The sequence below is a fragment of the Dryas octopetala genome, chromosome 2 (genome assembly GCF_963921425.1).
Source record: "Dryas octopetala chromosome 2, drDryOcto1.1, whole genome shotgun sequence".
In the NCBI taxonomy this organism is placed as follows: Eukaryota; Viridiplantae; Streptophyta; class Magnoliopsida; order Rosales; family Rosaceae; genus Dryas; species Dryas octopetala.
In genome coordinates this window covers 19,151,324-19,176,228 of record NC_141367.1, presented here as the reverse complement: position 1 = coordinate 19,176,228, position 24,905 = coordinate 19,151,324, and the positions used below count along the sequence as shown (strand labels likewise).

General features: G+C 35.8%; 6 protein-coding genes across 6 annotated transcripts; 2 read left to right on the top strand and 4 right to left on the bottom strand.

The window, feature by feature from the left end:
• The first annotated feature begins 551 nt into the window (after positions 1–551).
• On the top strand, positions 552–1,768 carry PGR5 (proton gradient regulation 5). The gene is made up of 2 exons (XM_086230481.1): positions 552–988; positions 1,485–1,768. The coding sequence occupies exons 1-2, from the start codon at positions 719–721 to the stop codon at positions 1,587–1,589; spliced, it is 375 nt and encodes a 124-aa protein (XP_086086607.1). The 5' UTR covers positions 552–718; the 3' UTR covers positions 1,590–1,768.
• Positions 1,769–2,115: 347 nt separating this feature from the next.
• On the bottom strand, positions 2,116–5,507 carry LSP1 (Eukaryotic initiation factor 4E protein). The gene is made up of 5 exons (XM_086230480.1): positions 5,204–5,507; positions 4,011–4,179; positions 3,509–3,634; positions 2,509–2,574; positions 2,116–2,438 (listed from the first exon to the last, which is right to left on the bottom strand). The coding sequence occupies exons 1-5, from the start codon at positions 5,422–5,424 to the stop codon at positions 2,391–2,393; spliced, it is 630 nt and encodes a 209-aa protein (XP_086086606.1). The 5' UTR covers positions 5,425–5,507; the 3' UTR covers positions 2,116–2,390.
• Positions 5,508–10,749: 5,242 nt separating this feature from the next.
• RD20 (Caleosin-related family protein) lies at positions 10,750–12,759 on the top strand. Its single transcript, XM_086233424.1, has 6 exons — positions 10,750–10,861; positions 11,501–11,650; positions 11,768–11,853; positions 12,189–12,283; positions 12,380–12,505; positions 12,600–12,759. Exons 1-6 carry the CDS (start codon positions 10,750–10,752, stop codon positions 12,757–12,759), a joined length of 729 nt encoding a protein of 242 aa, XP_086089550.1.
• A 510-nt stretch (positions 12,760–13,269) lies between these two features.
• On the bottom strand, positions 13,270–14,485 carry LOC147293773 (acid phosphatase 1-like). The gene is made up of 3 exons (XM_086234026.1): positions 14,081–14,485; positions 13,621–13,830; positions 13,270–13,447 (listed from the first exon to the last, which is right to left on the bottom strand). Exons 1-3 carry the CDS (start codon positions 14,464–14,466, stop codon positions 13,270–13,272), a joined length of 774 nt encoding a protein of 257 aa, XP_086090152.1. The 5' UTR covers positions 14,467–14,485.
• A 951-nt stretch (positions 14,486–15,436) lies between these two features.
• Positions 15,437–18,251, bottom strand: LOC147293772 (Ribosomal protein L14p/L23e family protein). The gene is made up of 4 exons (XM_086234171.1): positions 18,139–18,251; positions 17,378–17,662; positions 15,829–15,870; positions 15,437–15,720 (listed from the first exon to the last, which is right to left on the bottom strand). Exons 1-4 carry the CDS (start codon positions 18,149–18,151, stop codon positions 15,638–15,640), a joined length of 423 nt encoding a protein of 140 aa, XP_086090297.1. The 5' UTR covers positions 18,152–18,251; the 3' UTR covers positions 15,437–15,637.
• Positions 18,252–19,323: 1,072 nt separating this feature from the next.
• Positions 19,324–23,027, bottom strand: LOC147293771 (putative inactive histone-lysine N-methyltransferase SUVR2). Its single transcript, XM_086231126.1, has 7 exons — positions 22,839–23,027; positions 22,312–22,410; positions 20,486–21,853; positions 20,107–20,369; positions 19,683–19,749; positions 19,515–19,565; positions 19,324–19,425 (listed from the first exon to the last, which is right to left on the bottom strand). Exons 1-7 carry the CDS (start codon positions 23,025–23,027, stop codon positions 19,324–19,326), a joined length of 2,139 nt encoding a protein of 712 aa, XP_086087252.1.
• Positions 23,028–24,905: the final 1,878 nt, after the last annotated feature.

Below are 24,905 nucleotides of genomic sequence, written 5' to 3'. Positions count from 1 at the left end.
TAATTTCATCATGTGGCATGTTAAGCTTTCACTTTTGTCCTATAATGACTCTTCTGATGTGCATCAAACACCGTCCTGAGGAAGCAAATTTGAAGCCATTCTCAGAATCTTCTTATGACTTCAAACATCAATGGTTGAAAATTCATAGTTTCTTGGTAGGTACGCCGCGGTACAACATGTTGTTCACATGCAGGTAGGAAGTAGCAGGAATGTTGTAAGGTGCAACTTTGCTATTCCAACAGTCTAGTTCAAACCATGAAGTCCTTGGTTATTATGCACCGTTCAATTTAATTCGAAGTTTTGGTTTCTATTATGTCTCTATATGGAAAGTTCAAGAAAGGCAATGAACGGCTAGAATCATCTCATCCATGATGCAGTGGCTTACTAGGAAGGTGACAAGTGGACCATGCCCATTAGGAATTCAGATTCAGATCCTCCTAACAAATGGGGACCGTCAGTCCAACCAAGACTGTACAAGTAGCATGCGTTTTGTGGAAAACCAAAACTATCCAAGGCCAACCAGCATGTGTGGTTCTCAATGGCCCTTGAACTCTCTCTCACGCTGCTATCCGTTTAAAAACCAAAGGCTCTCAAAAATACACCATAATATCTCCTCTTCCACAAGCAAATAAACCCATTAACAACCATCAGAAAGCTCTAACAAAGCAAAAGAACACCCTGCAATTTTCTCAGAGCTTCTTCTGGTTCAACTTTTTCAATGGCAACTTCAATTTCTGCAACCGGGTTTAAAGGAAGCTCCTTTCATGGAAGTTGGGGAACTTCAATGGTTGGTGAAGATTATAGCATGCTGGTCAGATCAGTGCCAACCCAAGTCCGAGTTGGGAAGCCAGTCCGAGCACAACCCATGATGAAGAATATCAATGAAGGAAAGGGTATCTTTGCTCCTGCTGTTGTTGTTGCACGTAATATTATTGGCAAGAAGCGCTTCAATCAAATTAGGGGTAAAGCAATTGCTTTGCACTCGCAGGTAATATAGTCTTCCCTTTGTGACTAGCTACGACTAAGATCACACTATAAAGTTAATTTCTTTTTCTGCCTATGCTGTAAGCTTGACTGAACATGCACTTCTTGCTCAACCATTAGCATTATCAAATTTTTTTGTCAAACTAGAATTCAAAACTACAACTTTGAAAATGCTTTCTCTTGTCTACTGTACGACTCACATATTATGTTATCAGTTTACCGATTTGAACCGCACATTCAAATAAGCATCCATATTATCATTGGTTCGTATTCACAATCTGATATCATAAGATTTCTAGTAAAAGATTGTTTCTTTGTTAAGCAAATAACACCTTTAACCTCTTTTAGTCAACATTCCTCTCAGAGAGTTCGACTCTCATCCCCTCTCTCTCTCTCTCTCTCTCTCTCTCTCTCTCTCTCTCTCTCTCTCTCTCTCTCTCCTTGAACAAAAAAATGGTATTGTAGAATTTCTTAAATTTTGGACACCTGTTTCTCTGCAGGTAATCACCGAATTCTGCAAATCCATAGGAGCTGATGCGAAGCAAAGGCAAGGACTGATTCGGCTGGCCAAGAAGAACGGAGAAAGGCTGGGGTTCCTTGCATGATATGATGAATCAGATACACATGCATATGCCTCCATTTTGTTGTCACCATTAGAAATTTAATGTTATACTTATTTAATTTCATACTTCATTAATTTTAAGCACTTTCAGATGATCAGAATGTAAACTTTGATGTCTACTCCATATATATGCACTTGTCATGAATCATGATCATTCTTCAACTAGTTGCAATTTTATTTCTGTATTTAGTCCTTACAAAACTCAGGAAGAGATTTACTTATCAAAATGATATGAGTAAATACATGTCACAAGCTTTAGCAGTATTTTTTAATTTTTTTAATGATTATTTATCTAAAACGAGAATGAAATAAAGCTGTGAAAATTGAGATTCAGGTTTCCACTCTCAAACCCATTGTTATAAGCTCAAAACTAGCTTCCAATCTATGCAAGCCAGACTAGGACTGTTATCGACAGCCACATTCATGACATGAGTGTGTATTCACGGACATTGAGTGAATGCAGATCTTTAATGGCTCATCAGCAACACAGTAACTATCTACAAGAGACCTAATAGAAAAATTTGGCAAACATGCAGACTTGAATCATTTGGTTGTCAATCCAAGTAAATCACAGGTGTGTTACAAACAAAACTTACTTTAAGCGTACTTGAGAAAATTTTTAAAACTCCTAACATGAAGAAAAAGATTGTATTACATTGGCAAAAAATAAATTATAAGAAGCTTCCTCTAGCTTTTTTCAACAAACAACAGAAAAATTGTGGCCGGGTTCACAAGTTTGGTCACGGAGAGTGAAGACCCATGCAACAAAACAATTGAGCAATGCTCACACATTGTATCGAGGCTTTGCAGATCTTTCCCTTTTAGAATCATCCTGCAATAACAGAGGAAGTGAGATAGAGAACAGGAGTACTCAAAAACAGATAGCACCAACTAAAACTTACATGGAAGCTGTAAGTGATCTTGTCAGTGACATCAATTATGTCCTTCCACTTCCTCCCAATGCTCATCTACATGACAAGATTAAATTCAGTCAGTTGCCCGCATTTTAAATTTGCAACAAAACATGGGATGACAAAAATGCAATGATCACACTCTAACCTAAAAATGTGAGAGCTATGGATGCACACATACTATGAATTATTTTTAAAAAATAAATAAATATTTTAATTAGAGCAGATAGCTGAACAAGTTACGAGAAAATATTGTATCAGTGGTTGGTATAATAGTAGAACCAGCACAAAAAGGAAGAAATCTACCATGCATACCAAACACAACTACGTCGAGGAAAATGCAATTAAGAAATGCAGAATTGCATTCAAGCAAAATGATGGTTTTCCAATCTAAAATAAATTTAAGCAGAGCATCCTCTTTGCAACCATTAGAAAACTATAGAAATTAGTTCAAGAAACATTGGAAGAAGACCTCCTCCAAGCAAAAAGCTTCAGAGGGAAGCCAAAAGATACTTAAAGAACCCATCTCCTTTTCTCAAAGGTTAACTTTTCCCACTAAACCAAATCACATGCATCCGTCATTATAGGAAAATTAACCATCTCAGGGGACCCACCTATGTCTGATGGGGAAGAGGTCAAGAGAGTACATAAAATTATATTTTTCTTGTTTCTGATAATTATGTTTGGGATGGCATCATTTGGTTAGCAATTTAAAAATAAATTCTTTTTCATCAGGGAAGGAAACCAATGTTAGAGGTTTTGATTTTCCTGCAGTGAAGTATTTTTCCATCTAAACAACAAGAATAGAGCACTCAGCAACAACAACCTCACATCAATTAAATAAAAAAGGTTGTAGACCAGATTTGAAAATGTTGGTGGTTTTAACTATTTCATCATCTAACAGCACAGAAGATGAAAAGTCATCCACAGAAATAATATAGATCATCAAAATCCAATAAATCATCCGATTTAAAGTGTATATTTGAATCACCTGGGCAGCCTCGTTAGCAGCATTCCTAGTCCATAATGCAAGTTTATCCTGCCTCTGGCGCACACTTGCTACCACTCCACAAATCTCATCAGCCTCATCAAATTGCTCTCCAATCAGTGCCATCAACTACCCAGTAAAATAATAACCCATTGTTATAAAAATTCCAATAAACCCTAATGTAACAGGAATCAACCTAGTGCTTATCCCAATACACAAAAAGTCATCAACAACTCATCAGTGAGCAAGATAATTGATCCTCACCAAGCGTTTCACCGATGAGGAGATCATGACTATATATAGAGTAACTTTATCTTGCTAGGTACTTTGACATGTTATGTTGCATTTCCAAATAAAACCGTTAAGTAGGTGAAATCAAGTTGAATTCTTGATTCACATTCTAGCAACATAGCATGCCAAAATATCATTCCTCAACATATGTGTGTGTGTGCATACATAATATATATCAATAGAAAGAAAAATGATGAGGAAAGTGAGATCTCACAGTCTCTAGCCACATGGTTTCAAGGTTGGCCTTCCTGGCACTGGTGACAGTCCACTTCCCTCCATTAGCACACTCAGGGTCCTCCCATTTTGGTTCAACCCCAGCCCTGAACAAGTGAAAATCTGCATTTGCTGGCAACTTGCTGGGCTTGAATATCTGATCATAAAGACTGCAAAAATATTTTGCATCTCAACTTCAAATTAAGGGATTGAAATTGGATTAAAGTTCAGAACTTGAATCAAATGACCTTGCATACAACCAGTCTTGAAGGTCCAGAATTAAAAACTAAGGGCAAATTTGCTAACCTTTTCTTTTGCTTTTTTTTTTTTAAAAAAAAAAAATTTAAGAGAGAAAGGAAAACGGAGAGGGGAGAGAGGTGAGAGATGAAGAAGAACACAATGAATGGTTTTAAAATCTGAAAACTAAAATAATGTTACGTAGTTTTGGGCTCATAGTTAATTCAATATATTCTTAACCCTTCCTTCCTCTCCTATCATATGTTCTAAGTCTCACCCCTCTATCTTTCATTTAAATAAAAAAAAAAAAAAAGGACAAAAAATGTCATTAACCATCCCTTAATTATAACTATGAAACTATAATTAGGATGGAAAATAAACTAACAAAAGGCTAGAAACCAAGAAACTAACAGATGCAGAAACTAGGGAACTTATTTGGCTGCATCAATTGGAATTGTAAGTTATAGATTAAAGCATAAAAAAGATAAACCACACACACACACACAAAGGCAAAGCTAAGAACGTTGCAGCAAGCATTTTTGGGATTTCAGGGAATAAACCCCATCAAGCCAATGCATAAATTCAACCATTTTTTTTTTTCTCTAGAACTTTATCAATTCCAGGAAACAATATCAACATCAAACAAAGAAAAAAATAAAAGGACCAATATCCCTGTACGTTACTTGGCTTCAGAGAAAATTTCCCCCAAATTTTCCCATCAACCAAACAGAAGAAGATAATGACAATCAATTACAAATCAACAAAACAGGAAAAATAAGCACAGACCCACAAAACCAACAAGAGTAACAAATCCAAAAAGACAAACCCAAAACAAATACAGGGCAAGAAAAAACCTCAACGACTCAAAGCCATATAACCCAAAAAAAAAAAAAAAACAAATAAAAAAAAAGAGAGAAAGATTTGGAGGAAGGAGGAGATGGGTTATGTTAGGCATACCACCAAAACTCTTGGACAGTCTCGAAGGTGTAGGCTTTGCGAAGCGAGGTGCCCCAAGCAGCGCCTTGCTTGGGCTTGGATTGGTTGTCGAACCAGAAGGTCCACTTCCTCTCCAGCTTGTGGGGCTCGCTGCTCGGCTGTTTGTTTGCCTCGGCCGCCGCCTCTGCTCCGGTGTTCACCTCTATGTCTGCTGGTGGTGCTGGTGCTGCCTCCGTCGCCATTGTTGTCTTGTAGAAAGCTTTTGATTTCTCTCTGTCTGTGTGTGTCTCTGGGTTTTGTGTTTTTGGAAGACAGAGAGAAAATAGAGGCTTTGCTTTTGGAATCGGGTGTTTATATTGGAAGGACCCGGAACCTGCTTTTGCCCCGGCTTGACCCGACGGGTCGGCCCGCGTAAACCTAACTAGATGGGCCGATAGCCAATCTCTCAGTAGGAGTCCACAATGGGGTAGACCCATCATAATTCTCGCCCATAATTCTCTTCTTCTTGTGACCTAAACAACTTAAGAAATAAATGAGAATTGAAGGAAAATTTCAAGTTGGGGGTGTATTTATCAATTTTTTTAGTTTTGGAAGTTTTATGTTCTTAATTGAGATTTTGATTTCTAGGTTGGTTTGAGGTTGTGTGATGGATTGAGAGACTTTATACATGTTTCTAGTAGTTTAAGAAATTGATTTGAAGTGTTGAATTCAAAGAAAATTGAAGTTGGAAGAAATTTAAAAAATCTGGAAATTTACTTTAAAAATGGAGCAGTTTCGAGTAGCCTATTTTGTGATCATTTATTTCGAGTTTTATAGCTCTTTTTTAAATGCTTTCTATATGGTTGTAAAGAGAATATTCATAGCTTCAAAACTAGTATAAAATTGATGAATTTGCTGGAGATTTAATAGGTTAAAAGTTGGGTTAAAATTGAGAAAAAAAATTGAAAAACATAGGACATAATTGACCATTTTGCTCCTTCATTTAACGTCTGTTTATGAAATTTTGACATAATAGACCAAAATAGCAAATGTCATAAAGTTTGTGGATCAAAATGGCGAAAAAAAGTCATGGACCAAACCAAGACAAAGTGAATAATAAGTGGACCATTTTGGTAATTCTCTATTTCTATTTATCTCATCATTTGACAAAGATAGATATATAAAAGGGGGCGAATCCGTGGTATTCTATTTTTGACACAAGTTTTCAATAGGGTTCACTTTATATTGGATTTCAACAATCCAAACCGTCTATTTTTTAGGTGTCCATTAAAGGATTATTTTTGTAAAAAATTAGGTAAATCGGAAATTATTAACCTACAAAGATTAAATGGTCAACAAAATAAACACTTAAAATGTTGACTATTTAATTTTATATGGTAAATGATTTTTGATTTAACTAATTTTTTGCAAGAATGATTCCTTAATAGAGACCTAGAAAATAGACGGTTCGGATCGTTGAAATCCTATATGGAATGAACCCCATTAAAAATTTAGAAAATTAAGATTAAATACCAAATTCCAATAATTTTTTGGTATAGCATGAACACCATATAATATTTCAATTGAACTACCAAATTTAAATGTAGTTTTTTAGATTATGTCACAAATATGTTGGCCCATTTGATTTGAGCCTTTCCATTTGACATTTTTATCCTTTAGCTCACATATGACGAGTGTTAATTAAAATTTATAAGGTTTTGACAAAATTACCCTTGAGGCTTTTATATTATCTTGAAAATTTACTAATGTAGTCTCAACTTCACATTTAGTTGTGACTGTACGACACTCACAACTTCAAATTTAGTTGTGACTGAACGATAGTCACATCTAAGTTGTGAGACAGTCACATTTAAGTTGTGACTTAATTGAATTTTTTTTAGAGAATTATACTACAATATAGTATAAATAGAGGTCAAAACAATACTTTTACTCAAAATAATATATAGTATAGTGGTGTGAGTGTTTCTTTCAATTTACCAAGACAGTAACAGTTAAACTGTGACTGTATTGATTTTTTTTTAATACAATATAATATAAATTAATGTAATATTTGTGATGTAATATTTTTTTTATTTTTTTTATTGTAGTGGCATGTGATGTAATATTTGCAAATTCTATTACTTTTTACTTTATTAATTTGTTTGACTTTTCAACTAGTATTTAATCTAAAATCTTATTTAATTTTGGTACTTAAACTAAAAAATTATTAAAATTTAGTAGTTAAAATCAATGGATCTTTAATTAAAAATTCCTGTCAAAAATATAATGTTATGAATCTTTCTCCTATATAAAATACATACATCCGTCTTATCAAGTTTTTATCCATGAAATGGGTGGAATAAGGTTAACAATCTGAAACTTAAACCTCCATGTAATAAAAAAAAATATATAAATTCAACAATGAGTGATTAAACATACAAGTATGATGCTTGGACACCTCCAAAATTTTTTATTTTGTCCCTATTATTAAAAACTAAACAAAAAAATAAACTAACCCCTTCCTCTCGACCCCCATCTCTCATATAGATAGTCGGCGACCCTTCTCCAAACACCCACCTCTTTTTTTTTTTCACTCTCTCTTCTTTTTTTCACTCTCTCTTCTTCTTTTCTACACCGAACACCTTAAAACTTAAAAGTGACTAAAAACATTACCTGCCTTCAAATCAAAGGTTGCCAAATTAATTAACGAAATGTCCACGTAACGTGATATGTGTCACGCCATCAAATGCTTACATGGACAATTTGTCAACTAATTTGATGAAAATTTTTTGTTTTTGTTGTTGGTGAGAATGGAGACCAAAGGCCTAAACAAACAAGAAACTACACTACAAGTTTATCTCTTCCAACCCAATTAAACCCTCAACCAAAAAAGGCCAAGCACATTGGGGAGGGGATTCGAGTCTTTACTTGTCCTTAATTGTAACTGTTAATCAACTATAAGAACATAATTAGAAAAAAAAAATTAAAATCACAAGAACAAAAATGGAAGATAACTTAAAATGCAGAGACCAAAATGTAATTTAGCTTGGAGAAAATTACAGATTTAATCCACTTATTTTATACTTAGTTCAATTTTGGTCCACAATCTTTTTTAAGTTTTGTTTTGGTCTACTAATAGTTCCACTTGTTCAATAAAGGTCTAGATTTATTTTCTCAAATTTGACCTGCATTTTACCCTATCAAATCTCACTCAAATTCAGCAAACATATACTTATCTTAAAGCTATGCATCTTTTTTTTACAACCATATAAAAATTATTCAAATTGGAGTTCTAAAACTCGAGATAATTGACTCCAAAGTATGGTACCCGAAACTGCCAATTTTTCAAACTTCACCAAATCTCAATTCTCTTAGATTCTAATATTCCAAATTAGTTCTTATGATCAAGAAATGATGAAATATAACTTATACTTTAATTATATTTAAAGAAAACACAACCCAAAAGATTTAAAGTTACAAATCTGGACCTTTATTGAACAAATGAAACAATTAATAGACCAAAACATAACTTAAAAAAAAAAAATTATAGACCAAAATTGAACTAGGTATAAAATAAGTAGACCAAATTTATAATTTTCTCTTTTAACTTGCTCTGAAACGCCAGCGCTATGTGGAAAGAATGTTGCTTAAGTAATCAAAAAGAGGAGAAGAAATTAAGGTAGAAAGAGATGGAAGAATCTGATTGATATTGCAGTTTGTTTCACGCCAGGCACATAATGCACACTGCACACACTACCCACCATCAGGTTTTTTGGATGCATGGCAAGCAACTTGCATGTGTTGTGCACTTGTGCCCCTCGCATGCTATACGTACTCTCGCACCAAAGCTTCTTTAACATATAGGCAGCCAGCTAGCATAGAAAATGGGTTTTAATTACTTGATTTCTAATGACATCTTTTTAATTACTTGCAGTGTTCGTTTGTGTTAAAAAATATTATTGAGTATTCGGTAAAGTCACTAAACACTCAATAACAAGTGTGCATGTTCGTTGATATGTATTTGATCGAATATGATATATATATATAAAAATGTATATTATGTACGTCAACCCTCTCTATGTATTGCTAGCTATTGAATTGGTATTCTCAATTTAATTAATTATTACTTTTGTGTGTAAAAACTAGGCTTATTTGTACATTTGCCTCTTGATTTTTAGGTTTTTTCTCACTTTGCCCCCTCACATTTATTTGTCTCATATAACCCCCTAAACTTTTATGTCGTTTCTCACATTGCCCGATTTCGTCAACACCACCGTTAGAAATGCTGACGTGGCGTCTACGTGGCATGACAATTTTGTCTATTTAGCCACAGAGGATCAATCTTTGCCATGTTTGTGCCATGTGGTCATTTGTGGGACCCAATATGCCATGTTGGAAACCTTACCACATTTTTTTAATTAAAAACATAAAACTGAAATTTTAATTAAAAAATTAAATCTTTGGTTTGGATTGTGCGATGGTGGGTTTGAGGGGAGGTTGGGGGAGGGGGTGTGGGACAGTGGGAGGTGCTGGGTGAAGGCGGGCAATGGGGAGGGGTTGGGCCGAGCTGGGGCTGGGTTGCGTGGGGCGGATCGGGGCAAAGCGAGGGCGGGGCTGGGCTGGCTGCATGCGACGGATCGGGGTAGGGTAAGGCTGTGCAAGGCGGGGGAGGGTTGGGTGGGGCTGGGCCGAGATGGGGCTGGGCTGCGTAGGGCGGGGCGGGTCTGGGACTGGGTGGTACGGGTCTTGGCTGGGTAGGGAGGAGAGAGAGAGAGAGAGAGAGAGAGAGAGAGAGAGAGAGAGAGAGAGAGAGAGAGAGAGAGAGAGAGAGAGAGAGAGTGGAGGAGGTGGTCGACATGTGCAGTGGGTGGAGAGGGTGGGATGGCCGGAATGTGCAAAGTGTGGGAAGGGTGGGATGGCCGGCATGCCCAGTGGGTGGGGAGAGAGTGGGGAAGGAGGGATTTGGTTTTTTTTTTATTTATTTAATTTAATTTTAAAAATTTAATTTTAATTTAAAGTTTTATTATTTTGTTAATTTAAATATTGTTTTAAATATATTTTACTGGTGAAATGACAAAATTACCCTTCCCCATCATCATTTCTAACGATAATATTGACGGAATTAACGGAATCAGGCAATGTAGAAAACAACATAAAAGTTCAGAGGGTTATATGAAACAATAAATGTGAGGGGGTAAAATGAAAAAAACCTAAAAATCAAGAAGTAAATGTGCAAATAAGCCTAAAAAGTAAAAACTAAAAAGTTGTAGCTGAAGCAAAGATATATATTTAATTATTAAAAGGTGATGATTTTACATGCACGAGGCAAGAGGAAGCCAAATGTAAGAAGGCTATGATACAAGGATTGCATGCATTTCTCATACAAGCCACAACTGGCCCTTGAAAATCAGGTGGTGTTTGCATTACTTGCCACGCAAATCATTTTGTGTTGGGACTTGGGACCTTCATCCTTTGGGTCGGTGCATATATGTTTTCTCTCTCTACCCACTCTCTCACCGCTCTTTATAAGCAGCCCAATTAAACTCCTCACATACCAGAGAGAGAGAGAGAGAGAGAGAGAGATCACCATGGCGGCTCATGTGATGGAGAATGAAGCATTAGCAACAGAAGCTCCTTATGCACCAGTGACCCAAGAGAGAAAAGTCAGGACCGACTTGGAAACCACACTTCCAAAGCCATGTGAGTTAATTACTTCATTAATTTGTTAATTAATTGCTAGTTCTCCTTGTAATTAGCTTGTTTATTATTCTTCCATTACATGCATAACAATGGGCCTGTCCTAAGGGTCCTCATTAGCTACTTATGTCATTTTTGGCTTCAATTGATGATTAACATGAAAAAATGCAGACTCCACGTGTACAAAACTAACAGAGAAATTTATTTTTCAACAGGGGTAAATTGTTTTAAAGAATTGAGATTGTGAATAATATCTAAAAATTTTAGTTTAGAGCAAAAGCGTCAAACAGGGGTGGTATTTGTAATTAACCCTTAAAATTATGACTGACAGACATTATCCAAGAAAGTCCTGCAGCTTAATTTGGTTAATTTGTACTTGTTATACAAATTGTGTCGGGCACAGAATAGGGTCTCTATATATGGGCAGAAATAAAGTTTTGACACATGGTCTAGAAGCACATACAAAGTTTTCTTTTGCTTTCTATGAACAAAAATCAAAATCATGCGAGTTATGGGGTTCAAAAGCAAACAATTTTTTGTTTTCTTTTGGATTTTTCTCAGTGAGATACAGATAAATCCAAGGTATTACAGTTTCCTAATACTTAAAGTTGTTTTGTTTGATACATGCATGGCCAATTTCAGATATGCCGAGAGCATTGGTTGCTCCAGACACAAACCATCCAACAGGAACACCGGGCCATCCGAACCGCAACTTGAGTGTTCTTCAGCAGCATGTAGCTTTTTTCGACAGGGACGACAATGGGATCATCTATCCTTGGGAAACTTACACTGGTAAATCTTCATGTGCCTGCTGTAGCTTCATCATATATGCCTTTAGTTTACTCCACAATCACCCTTGTAGTGAATTTATTTGGTTCTCATGTATTGTTTATTTTCCCTTTTAATCAGGAATGCGAGCCCTTGGTTTCAACTTAATCGCGTCCCTTATTATAACTGTTCTTATTAATGGGGCACTCAGTTATGCTACTCTACCTGTAAGTTATATACTGTGCTACAAGTATACCATTTCTATGTCTAAATTTGGTCCTAAATGTAGTCCCTCTTAAGAGTAATGCTACACTTCTCTGTAATTGAATTTACCAAGATGGGGATGTTAGTTGCTAATAGACATCCTAGAAATACTAATTAAGCTGCATCAACTGTGACTCTATCAACTGTTTTGTGCATATTGGTGTGTTTTCTCAAAGCGCGATAAATGTGAATATAAAGGTAACACAGAAGGAAGGTATATCATATATGATATATGTGAGTGTAAAGCATGACTAATTAATCTACATTTTTGTAACTCCTCAATTTGTACCTTTCACAGGGGTGGATTCCTTCTCCTTTCTTTCCCATATACATTTACAACATTCACAGGTCAAAGCACGGTAGTGATTCTGCAACGTATGACACGGAAGGAAGGTATGTAGATATAAATTAAATGTGAGTGTTACAATCTCTGTAATATTGTTATGGATTAAAATTAATCATTAGGACTCATCTGCAATTGTTGTCCAGGTTCATGCCAGTGAACATTGAGAACATGTTTAGCAAGTATGCCCGAACCGTGCCTGACAAGTTCACATTCGGAGAGCTTTGGGACATGACCGAGGGGAACAGAGTTGCATTCGACTTCTTTGGATGGTAAGTCTTTTTTAGGTCCCTTATATTTACTTCAGAATTCCATGGGAATATGTTTTGGTTATCCACTTTGCTGTCTCTGGTGTGGATTTTGCAGGATTACAAGTAAGCTGGAATGGGGACTTTTATATGTTCTTGCCAGGGATGAGGAGGGTTATCTGTCTAAAGAAGCTGTTAGACGCTGCTTCGACGGAAGCTTGTTCGAGTATTGTGCTAAGATGAATGCAGTGGGTTCAGCTAAGAATAAGATGGGCTAAAACAGTATGTAGTTCCTACAGAGGAAGCAGCTACGTATATATGTATCTAGTTTATGTATGAGGTGTTGAAGTTTTAATAAATTGAGGGATGGTCCTCCACACATAAGGCTGATGACCATTAGTTAATTTAGTTCATGCTCTTGGAAATGAAAGACTCCAATCTGATGTGGTTCTTGAAAATTTGAGGCACTTTTCAGATTTTCGATCTTTAGGATGTCTCTATTCACACCTAAGAGTTCATTGACCAATTGTTAATCACATGTTTTATGAAGGTGAAGTGAAATAGAAGAGATGTGATCAACAATATGATCATGTAATGTGGCTGGGATGTTTTTGGCTAAACTGTGCAAATAAAAGAGCATTGCTTGCATCTATTTGTCAATGGAGTTGAAGCTAAAAAAGCATTAAATGGTCATATTTTCAATACTTCATTTCAAGGAAATTGAATTGAATGAACAATCAATTAAACAAAGTAAGAACAAAGAGAGAAATTAAGTACAAGATGGTTTTTCAAGAAACATAGTACAATGGGTTTGGAAGTTTGAATGTCCTTTTAGCGCTTGGAAGTCCCTCAATGCTGCTATATTGATCCCCTACAATGCCCCAAATGTGATACCCAGCACCAATCAATTGGTTTCTCACATCAGCCTTGTAATTTTGCACCCCCTTCAATTCATCATCAGGACCCCTGTACCCCAGAAACAATTTTCCAAGTATTCCAGTGAAACAAATTAGATACAGGACCTTTCTAAGAAACATGTGTGTGTATGTGTGTGTGTGTGTGTGTGTGTGTGAGAGAGAGAGAGAGAGAGAGAGAGAGAGAGAGAGAGAGAGAGAGAGAGAGAGAGAGAGAGAGCTGACCTCAAAATGAGACTTGTCCATCCATAATAGCCAACATTAACAAGGTTGTCAATTGTGGCTGATCTAAGATGCTCCCTCCTTGAAGAAACCAAAATGATCTGCAGCCCTCTGGCTTTCATATCATTGAAGAGTTTGAGTGAGTGTTTTAAAGCAGGTGCCTTACCATGGCTCATCCATTCCTCTACAGAAGTCAGGTTCAACTTCTCACCCCTATTTCCGATCAAGAATAAATACATAGAAGTGTTTTGGTAAATTACCATATCTATCAATCTGGATTGCACATAAAAATCCACAAAATATAACATGCATGATAGACTTTTTATCAAGAGATCATTCATGTTTACCTATACCTAACAGCAATTTAATTCACCAACAATCTTCTAACTGGGTTTATGTAAATCTATATCACAGACATATTTTATATGTGATCTGAATGTTTTGAATGTACAAAATGGCTTACCCAAAATTATGCTTCTTGAAAAAAGGCACAGTAGAAAGGAGTGTATCATCAATATCAAAAATCCATGCATCTTTACCATCTTTCTTCAAATTACAGCTAGTGCTTAGATACACAATGCACTCCTCAATTGCCCTTTCGGAGTCCACCTTGTACTGAGTTGAAGTAACATATTTCCCAATGTACCCAATGCATTCTTGAGGCACCACTTGGAACTCTCTAATGTTGTGGAGCTCAACATTCATCCTCCAACTCTCACAGTAGTTTCTCAAGCTGATCTTCATCCCATTCTTTGTTCTCTGATTCAAAATGTTCCACTGTGGCTCTGCTACTGTTACAGTAACAAAATGACTCAAGCAGCATAATAAGAGCCTTAGACTTCTGCCCATTTTAATCTTCACAATGGGTATGGTCCTCCAACTCTCACAGTAGTTTCTCAAGCTGATCTTCATCCCATTCTTTGTTCTCTGATTCAAAATGTTCCACTGTGGCTCTGCTACTGTTACAGTAACAAAAAGACTCAAGCAGCATAATAAGAGCCTTAGACTTCTGCCCATTTTAATCTTCACAATGGGTATGGTCTACGACAGAGAGAAGGGAATAGAAAGTGGGTTTACGTAGCTATTGTATCTGGAGATTGGACAAAGGAAATAAGGCTGGGTCACATGGGACATGTTCTGCAAATCACATGCTGGGCAGGGTGGCAAATGCGTTGTGTTAAATGGAAATTTTATTATAACTGGTGGAGACATGGAAGTTTGAGTTTTCTTTGGGTTATATGGTGACCTGTAGCGGAAACAAGATTGGATGATGAAAAGTGTTTGAAGCCATTAGTCAATTTATCACTCTGTGTTTAGTTTATGCATTTTGCTGGACTCGGTAGCATGACATTAATACTTGTCGGCACATACATTACAATTGCTCTGTAGCCTCTCCTACAGCCATTCCAACCCATTGGATTCAATTTTGTGGTATTACAAAGATGGAATCAAACCATGATCTAAAGCTTATTGAAAAGGAGATCAGGAGAAGGAAAGTTAAGAATCATTTGTTAATTGTCTAATCATAACCCATTTCCAAGGTATAATAAGCGATAAATTTATTAGAAAGGCCTCATTAATCATTAGAGTAATTCACTGTTAATATGAATAATTCAAAACTGATGTTTTTGTTTACTTGGCAAAAGAAGAATGCAGGAAAAATAGGAGAAATTTTTAGAACAAAGTACAGCCTGCATCAAAGTTTCTGGGCACATGAAATGAATTTTATGGAAAATGAATTTAATTTACTCAATTCTGCTGGTACTGCAATATGGGCATGAAAACTAAACTCATTAAGCAAAAGAGATCGGGGAAGATAAATTCTAAAACAGATCCCTTAAAAGGGCACATTGAAATTCTAGATTCCGAAAATTAAACATAAAAACAGTATCTAGATCAAAACAAACACTTTTGAGTTTACACAACACACCAAAACGATTAAAACAAAATTTAGTTAAATTCAAGGGATAACCTGAATCTACTATCAAAAACAAGGATAACACATATATCTGTCCTAAATTTAAACGATGGCATTAGCTGCACTTGCAATCCTTGGCCAAAGATCAGCACACTCCTTCCCAATAGGACCAGTAATAGCAGAACCTAAACAAAAAGACAGCACACACATACGAAAAGGTAAACAACCATTACTAGATGCTAGTTATAACTTATCTAGGAGAATATTCAAGAAATTTTGATTATAAGCTGTACCTTTCATTTCTCCCTTAGGATTCACAATGACTCCAGCATTATCTGTAAATAAGAAAAGTTCAGTAAGATATCAGATGAACGATGAAATGCAATGAAAGAAATAAGGATGGGTCCAGATGTAGGGTCCAGATGTAACAGATGTGAGCATGAAAAGCAAAAGTACACCTGTAACGATGGGCACTATTGATTTCCCAGACTTGTAACGGCATCAACCACAAAATAAGGAGGATACTTGACTTATGTCTGGTAATCTTATAGTTTTTTAACTCATTATTGGAACAAAATAAACAAAAGGTGTAAACAGAATTGCCCATTTTTAAATGCCTAAACAGATATGTAGGATCCAGATGTAACAGATGTGAGCATGAAAGCAAAAGTACACCTGTAACGATGGGCACTATTGATTTCCCAAACTTGTAACGGCATCAACCACAAAATAAGGAGGATACTTGACTTATGTCTGGTGATCTTACAATTAATTTTAACTCACTATTGAAATAAAATAAACTAGCATTGCCTTCAATAATACAAAATATACAATTGAACCATTACCTAATAAAAATCATATGAGCTTGATTTATATGTCAATGCCAAAAAGATATGTAGAACCCAAATGGAGCAGATGTGAGCATAAAAGCATATGCACACCTGTAACGATGGGCACTATCGATTTCCCAGACTTGTAACGGCATCAACCACCAAATAAGGAGGATACTTGACTTATGTCTGGTCAGTTTACTGCCAACTTTAACTCAACTATTGGGACAACCGAAAAACACACCAGAGTTCCATTTCCAGACAAGATGATTAACATAGGAAAATTAAGACACCTCAAAACTGAAAAGGGGAAGATCAAAGGTATCTAAACATTGAAAGATACAGCAACCTATAGGAAAAGTTACCATAAGGGATATGGAAAAGATGGAAATTGATGTTTCTGGGTGTGCAATACAAAAATTAGAAAGTTTTTAGACAATGCTTGGGCTACAAATGAAGAGAGTATAGGTGTAGAAAAAAGACATGTATCGAATCGCAAAAGGCAAGTTTCTATACAGAAGAGAAATTTAGCTGGTCTCAGGAAGCATCAAATCATAATACGCACATAACTCCACTAATGGAAGATATATATATGCATCGTGACACTGCTTAACCAGCATCCTCCTTTTCTCACGCCGCATCAGGCATCAAACTTACAATGACAGAACAGAGGATTCTAGAATCAGAATAAGTATGAGAAATACCAAAAAAACTGCTCAAAATTAGACTCAGTGAATGCCAAACCTAATTTAAAAGAAATCCAAGGATATGATCACCAGATATTCAATATCACAGCATGCAATATGCTAGATAAGGAGATAGAACTAACAGAGCATGCATATTAGTTAACATGCCATTTAACTCATTATATACAACCACATATCAGAGGGACAGCTTATCAGTTCATCCAATCAACAACAAACCTACAAGGCAATTACAACTGCATAACCAACAGAATAGTAACAATGCAATCAGCAAATTAAATAAATCACACATTAACAAAAATATTTACCTTCAAAGTACATGAAGACCCCATCCTTTCGGCGCCATGGCTTGCGCTGCCTCACAATGACTGCTGGCAGGACCTTCTTCCTCAGATCAGGCTTCCCTTTCTTGACAGTGGCCATCACCATATCACCAACACAAGCAGATGGCAACCTGTTCAGACGACCCTTGATTCCCTTTACTGAAATGATGTAAAGGTTCTTAGCACCAGTGTTATCAGCACAGTTCACTGTGGCCGCCACAGGCAGACCCAGTGACATCCGAAACTTGTTTCCAGCGGACCCTCCGCGCCCTAAACAAGAAAATCAACATAACAAACCATATCATCCTCCATATTCAAAAACCCTTTATCTTCTTTCTAAAATAATTAACAGAATGAAAAGCTATTGTCATTTATTAAATCATTTTTACTCTCTAAAAGTGAAAGAGCTCAGATTCGTATAAAATAAGAAAAAATATTCAAAGTAAAAATAGAAAACATGATTAACATTTTCAAAAACAAGTATCTATGAGACTCCAATGGAAGTTAATAGAAAATGTTCAATCCAACCAATGAACACTTCAAAGCTTTAATTTTTCCCTACCATTTTTCAGTAAGCCAAAGAGACAAAAACTCAAAATTAAAACAAATCCATAAAGGAAAATAAACCGGTAATATAAAGTATAGATTCACATGTTTAGGACTATATTTTCTCAGGATCCAAACAGAAAATGAAATAGAAGCATTAGCAGAGAAACAAAGGAAGAGGACGGCGGAGGCGAACTGACCTCGCTTCGACATCTTCGGCTGCTGCTGAGACGAGACTGAGAGAGCGGTTAGGGTTTTGGACTTCAATATATAGAGGGCTGCGTAGGGTTTTCAGCAAGCCAGCACTTTTTCCATATTCCAATTCAGTCCAAACTCTTTTACAAGATTACCGAATAAGTACTGGGCCTTGAAAAATTTGAAAAGGGACCTCACAAAATACTGAGCTGGGCCTATAAATTTAGGTCTAAGGTCTTCATCTTGATTTCAGACACTGAGCGGGCCCAATGTTTACTTTTTTTCTTTTTTGTTTTTGTTTTGTTTTGATTTGGAAAAGGCATGTTCAAATTTTCACCAGGGTCAAGCACTAAAAATAGTACTTGATGCTTCACTATAAAATCCACAATCTGAAGGCAGAAAGCACAAAAGTAAATCTTTATTTGAGGAGGAGGTATTAGTGGGATGTATATTTTCAATGATAGATCATTTCTTCCATTAGTTAGGAATAAAATTCAATTTTCGTCATTCTCATTTGAAAACAAAAAATAAAAAGACTATCACATCGGCTGTATTATGAGGTAGATATTTATGACACATACCCCACAGGGCCACATCTAAGTCTAAGAGTTCATTCTCTTCCTCTTACTTTTCAGACATTCTAAACCTTCTTTGTTGGGAGGGGGGGAACTCTATGTCACATACATGTCCATCATGGGAGGTGCTATTACATGCTCTATAAATGTTGGCGCCATGGACAAAATTTTGTGCATGAGGTGTGTGAAGACTGAGGATATATACACCTTTTGTATCTTTGATACAGAAACATAGCTGCACCACAAATAGCTTGTGTTCATGAAAATATTGTTAGGAACAATCGTGCAAGGAAGAGCCTCACACAACTCATAGCATGCATCAAAAAAAAAAAACTGGAGATATCTAATGTAACAAAAACATATCCAACTGCATTTTTCATTACAATTCTGTATCTCATTCAGAAAATCTTTTCCAGCAGAATACATTTTTGAAAAGTTCAATTTTCTTTCAAAACAAACGGAGTCTTCAGTGCATTTATATTCTCAAGTCAAAAGTCTAAGGAACTATAATTTCTTTTGGCCTAGGAAAACTGATTGATATAATCGGAATTTCTGTTACATTGCAGTTGTACCTATTTTAGAATTATAACAAGGCATTAAAAAACTTGAACAAGTTTAATGGTTGCGGGGGTTGGGGTCACGACAGAATGAGCTTCCACAGACACAGTGGAACGCCTTCACAGGATGATTGTGGTCACCAAAGTCAATGCCATAGTCCTGCAACAGCAAAGACAATAAAAAGTTGGACAACAATGCCAAAAAAATAGAAATATCAAACATATCATATTTTGGTGAATCCCTCTTACCCAAGTGAGCTCCTCCATAGCAGCAACCTTCCTTGTTGTGAAAAAGGCAACCTGCATGACATTAAAAATAAAAAACACTAAACAACTATAGTAAACTCATATATACTTGTATATAGAAATGCTTTGAACAAGACAAAATGACAAGATTTAAATGCTCAGAAGTCATACATGATAGTAGTGATGATCTGGGGTCTCCACTTCAACAGGGATCTCAACCAAGGTAGCATCAAAACATCTAGCCAATGAAATGAACAATGCATATGTAAGGAGAATTAGCGAAAAATGAGACTGAAGGAGAGAAGAGTAAGTTAACAATCTCTCTCATGAATCAAAATATTAAAGAGCAAACCATTCAGATGTGAGTATGAAAACTCACATCTGCTTGTGATGGACCCAATACCCTGAGATTCATTTGGAGAAGGAAATTTGAAAAGAAGTACAAACACCACCAAAGAATAAGATAATCTTGAAATTTATATAGAAGAGAAAGATAAAAGTCTTGTGAAATTATCCCCTTTAACATTAATTCACCATTCTAATAATTAATTTATTGCTACTACAAAAAAAGCATAAAAGAGTATGGAATTTACACCTGTGATTGATGAATCTTGCAACATTTCCATAAACTGTAGCGTCCAAGCAAAGGGCCTCTTCATCTTTCAAGACACCCTCTGAACCCCAGTCTGCATCTAGTAGCATTGGGTATGTATGCTTCTTATCAGCGCTACATTTATTACGCTCATATAATTCCGTGTTGGTTACTATCTCCCCAACATACTCACAGACAAAAGCCCCTCTTGGCAAGTCCTCCAGTGTACGAAGACCCCACCCTTTCCCATCAGGCGTCAAAAACACCTGAAACATACAAACCCAGGATAACTCCTCAGATGCATTTAGCATTTAAAGCAACCTGATCTGGCTATGATATTATTTGGGGTCACAACAGAAATATTCACAGAGAAAAAACTAACCTGCAACTTCACAGTTATGCCTTGCTGAACAATCCTGTTTCCACAGTTCTTGTTACATCCGCATTTAGCCCAGCATTCCTTTATAAATTTCCGTAATAAGTGGCCCTTGCATGCTACAGAACTCTTCTTCTTAGACCCTTCAAGTGGACACTTTTTACAATAGAAGTAGTGGTGTGCTTTAGGTTCCCGGTTCAAAGATATACATTCTTCCAGAAACTTCTCCTTGACCAATCCCCCAGGTGTGTAAGCAAATTCACCCCGTGTTTCAAAAGCACAGGCACATGGTATTGGCGATGCCAGACAATCCCCATAACAATGTGAGCAGCAACCATCATCAGATATACGAGCAAGTGAAAAATTAACACAAGCATTTTTATAAACTATATTCCTTGGGATGTAAAAAAAGGTTGGCAGATCTTCAGCATTTCTTCCAATTTCCAAGGAAATTTTCACTCTTTCTTCACCTCTAGTTATGTCATCAATATAAACACAGGATTTTACGACTCCAAGTGAAGAATGGTGGTTCTCACTCTCAGAAGCCTCCACCATGCACAATTTTGAAGATTGAAGGCCTTGGAGAACCTTTAATCTCTTTCTACTGTCACCGCAAATGTTCTCAATATCCTTAACTGCGAAACCAATTAAGTGGTGAAGACCTTCGAATCCACTAGAAGCTATATCTTTGGGTACATGGGGTACAATCTTGATAAGATTTTGAAAAACAAAAGATTCACTAGGAAAACTTGGAGAACTGCAATTATTGCCTTGATAATCATCTTTTTTGGCAAGAACATCTTGTGCATTGGAAATATTTAACTCTGGCACATCTCTGAACCTTGTATTTTCATCAACAGTGGAATCAGTTCCAGTTGCCAAAAAGCATTCTCCATTTCCATATGATTTTATGCATCTCTCTTTCACCACTTCTAGATTTGGAAGATTGAAATCAGACTGTGAAGAAGAGTTACAAATCAAAGAAATTTTCTCCTCTCCCTGTGGAGGAGTTGATGCAACATCAATCTGTGGCAAATCTGAAACACGATCTTTGCTGTCCACATTCAAGTGTTCCACTTCCATTATCTTCAACCTGTCTTCATGAACGTTACAACCATCAAAATCTGAAGGACTATCTTCACTTATCAAAATGAATCTTTGTTCCAGCCGCGGATTGCAATTATGAACAGGATGTAAGTTATCCCGAGATACCAAAACCTCTTCTTCCTGGTGTCTCTGGAAAGTTCTTCTCAATAGTGGTTGAGCTTCTTCAGGTTCTTCAGAATCTGAAAACATATCATCATCACTCTGATGTGCGCTTCTTGATGGAGTTGTTTCCAAGAAAGATTTAGAGAAGGACAATGCCTGTTTTTTCTGTTGTATTGTGTATACTCTCTTGGTTTGAAGTTCAACAACTGTTTTAACATTTGATAGAGCTTCTTTGTTCTTAGATTTCACTCCCTAGTACAAAACAAAGATAAATGTAATATTAAAATACCTAAATTAAGCATGCAAATGAAATTGAAAAAAAAATATATTATTCTCATAGATCTCCTCTTCATGGTAGATGAGACCAGGACATGAAACACCACAGCCATAATTTGAAATAAAAGTTTACAGAAATATAAGGAAGAAATCTATATGATAAAGCAAAAAATGCTCACCTTTGATTCACGGATCAAAGCTTCTTCCTCCTGGTGTCTCAGGAAAGCTTTTCTCAATAGTGGCTTAGATTCCTTAGGTTCATCAGAATCTGAAAACAGTTCATCATCATTCTGATGTGCTGCTCTTGATAGAGTTGTTTTCAAGCAAGACTTTGAGGAGGACATTGCCTGCTTTTTCTGTTGTCTTGTCCATAATCTCTTGGTTGGAAGTTCAACAACTTCAGTTTTATCATATGATGGAGCTTCTATGTTCTCAGATTTCAACATCTGGTATGAAGATACATGTATTATTAAAACATTTAAATTAAGCATGCAATGAAATTAAAAAATATTTATCATTCCCATGAGCTCCCCTGCATGGTAGAAGAGAGCAGGACATGAAACATCGCGACCGTAATAGTAAACAGAAATATAAGGAACAGAATCTATAAAGCTTCTTTTTCCTTGCATTCCACTCTCTGTTTAAAGAGCCGTTATTAGCATGCAAAATAGGACAAGGCTTGAGGGTACAAAGTAGAAGCATCATAAGGAAGTGCAAAACAAAACAATTAGATCAATATTTTCATTGTTCTCTTATAAGATTATAATAGATGAAAATAATTAAAAACAAAATCTTAATATAATACTATGCATTCAATAAACCAAACACCATGTAGAGAATAATGTATGATGTAACATATGTCAATAGGGTACACCTCTTTCTCAGGCTTCTTGTCCAATATAACCTCAAGCAGTACTTTGTAATTGTCATCTATAATAAGCTCCCAGTTATTTTCATACAATTTTAGAAGTTTCTTAAGTGCTGCCTTTGTTTCAACTTCCGAAATGCCATATTGCTTCATCACATGACAGGCATCTGCAATTTTGTGATTGTTTGGCGTCATCACTTTTCGTATAACTCAATTTGACAGTTTGTCCCTTCCCTTCACTTTCTGCAACAGGTCCCCAAAGGAAACTAATCCAGAAGAGTGGAATAAGTAATGGATATAAATCATCGTAATTGATCCAAAATTGGAAAATGAATTATGAATATGCCACCCTAGCCCCAAGGTACTGAACTATTTTTAAGGAATGAATAACACTACTACCAACAAATGAAACAGGTAACTAGAAAGGAAAGAAAAACCATATATTTTAACCACGCAAATTTTCTTTAGAAAAGCTAGAGGATTAATGCGTTACAAAGCAACCACGATGATATGAGATATAGTATGTTGTACTTGTAGTTCTGTAAAATCTGAAAATAAACCCAGAATGGATTACAGAAGATATAATGTAGACCAAAATTAATGTATGTTAGACCAAATCCATGAAGTTTTGCTCGCCATCTTGGCAAACTATGTTCAGGTTTCATGGAAAGTTAATAAGAGAAAATAATGAAGTAGCATAAAAACGGAGTCGTCATGTCACCATGAATGCTATTACTTAATGATGAATGAATATACGAAAACGTCATAAAGGCCATAAAAAGAATGAATCATTTCAAATAAATGGTAAAAGAAATATAGTAATTTTATCACTGGTTGTCCATATCCAGCAAAAGTTGATCAATCGTAATGAAAAATGATTAATCTTAAAATTCAGAACAGCTACTACACCTAAATAACTGAAAGAACAGACACTGCCCAATATCTTCACATGGGTTAATGATATTAAAAATTGAAAGACTAAAGGCTTAAACCAGCATCTATATTTAACTAACTGAAAGGAAAAGGAGTCAATGTCATCTATAAGACTTAAAATGGTTCTTTGTTATTGGACTTAATGCTAGTGTTCTGCATGACATTGACAACATACTTAAAGAAAATTGAATTTTGTAAATCTTACACAAACTAATAATAATAATTACATAAAACACAAAAATAATGGAGTCATACACATCCTAACAGCCAATACATGTAATACACAATTAAAACAGCAAATTTCCAAGCAAAAACCAAGACGAATAGAAAACTGAAAAAAGCCTCTTCTTTTAATAGTAAGCAAGCCAAGTCCTGTACATACATTAACAATAGTGAAGGAGTCTTGGAGATAAATTCAAAGCTATAAAATAAGAGTACAAGAACTCTACAGCAAATCATAACACATCTAAGCCATGATGCATAAAAACCATATTTTATATATGAGGGTTAAGAAAAAAAAAAAAAAACTTTGTGTTTCTTTCTTTTTGCTAATAAAGCGGGAGAACCCTGAAATCAATGAGACAAGCTAAGAAGGATAAAGATTAACAAATCACAACCCGAATGCAAAGACCACAGATAATGTGAAAAACTTACAATCTTACAGGGAGAATGGAGGAGTTTAAATTGTGCACTTCTCATTATATTTGCGGCGGATTATACAACCAAAACTTGAATTTTTTTTTTTCATTACAAAAAATAAATACTTGAAGCTAAAAGCTAGCAGTAGGTTAAAGCTAAAGGAAAAGCAAATGAATTTAAAATGCAGAAAATAAAGAAAAATTTTGTGTGCATGAAACACCGAAAATGAAAAGTAAAGGGCAAACACACTATTCTAGATAAGGATTACTTGGTTCGCAAGCTTGAGTGAGAAAAAAAAAAACTAAGAAATACCCATATAGCTGCCCACAAAGAACCAATAAAAAAATGCAAGCAATTCAAGGGCACTCATCAACATGTCGGACCAAATTAACATTTCCCAAATCACTTTTTACAGCTTTCAAAAGCACAATCTCAAAGACTCATCAAAATCATCACCACAAATTTCACGCAATGTCGTGGAAGTACAAAACAACAACATGC

Excerpts from the sequence above, each read along its gene's own strand:
- PGR5 (XM_086230481.1), top strand. The coding sequence starts at position 719 with ATGGCAACTTCAATTTCTGCAACCGGGTTTAAAGGAAGCTCCTTTCAT. Across the intron at positions 989-1,484 it reads CAATTGCTTTGCACTCGCAG|GTAATCACCGAATTCTGCAA; the intron begins GTAATATAGTCT and ends GTTTCTCTGCAG.
- RD20 (XM_086233424.1), top strand. The coding sequence starts at position 10,750 with ATGGCGGCTCATGTGATGGAGAATGAAGCATTAGCAACAGAAGCTCCT. Across the intron at positions 11,651-11,767 it reads TCCTTGGGAAACTTACACTG|GAATGCGAGCCCTTGGTTTC; the intron begins GTAAATCTTCAT and ends CCTTTTAATCAG. Across the intron at positions 11,854-12,188 it reads TCAGTTATGCTACTCTACCT|GGGTGGATTCCTTCTCCTTT; the intron begins GTAAGTTATATA and ends TACCTTTCACAG.
- LOC147293773 (XM_086234026.1), bottom strand. The coding sequence starts at position 14,466 with ATGGGCAGAAGTCTAAGGCTCTTATTATGCTGCTTGAGTCATTTTGTT. Across the intron at positions 13,831-14,080 it reads TTCAAGAAGCATAATTTTGG|GGGTGAGAAGTTGAACCTGA; the intron begins GTAAGCCATTTT and ends GATCGGAAATAG. Across the intron at positions 13,448-13,620 it reads TGGACAAGTCTCATTTTGAG|GGGTCCTGATGATGAATTGA; the intron begins GTCAGCTCTCTC and ends TCTGGGGTACAG.
- LOC147293772 (XM_086234171.1), bottom strand. Across the intron at positions 15,871-17,377 it reads GGTCTTCATGTACTTTGAAG|ATAATGCTGGAGTCATTGTG; the intron begins GTAAATATTTTT and ends TCTTATTTACAG. Across the intron at positions 15,721-15,828 it reads TCCTAAGGGAGAAATGAAAG|GTTCTGCTATTACTGGTCCT; the intron begins GTACAGCTTATA and ends CTTTTTGTTTAG.
- LOC147293771 (XM_086231126.1), bottom strand. The coding sequence starts at position 23,027 with ATGACGCCAAACAATCACAAAATTGCAGATGCCTGTCATGTGATGAAG. Across the intron at positions 19,750-20,106 it reads GCAAGATTCATCAATCACAG|ATGTTTTGATGCTACCTTGG; the intron begins GTGTAAATTCCA and ends TTCATTGGCTAG. Across the intron at positions 19,426-19,514 it reads CTATGGAGGAGCTCACTTGG|GACTATGGCATTGACTTTGG; the intron begins GTAAGAGGGATT and ends TTGCTGTTGCAG.
- LSP1 (XM_086230480.1), bottom strand. The coding sequence starts at position 5,424 with ATGGCGACGGAGGCAGCACCAGCACCACCAGCAGACATAGAGGTGAAC. Across the intron at positions 4,180-5,203 it reads ACTGTCCAAGAGTTTTGGTG|TCTTTATGATCAGATATTCA; the intron begins GTATGCCTAACA and ends ATATTTTTGCAG. Across the intron at positions 2,439-2,508 it reads AGATCACTTACAGCTTCCAT|GATGATTCTAAAAGGGAAAG; the intron begins GTAAGTTTTAGT and ends CTGTTATTGCAG.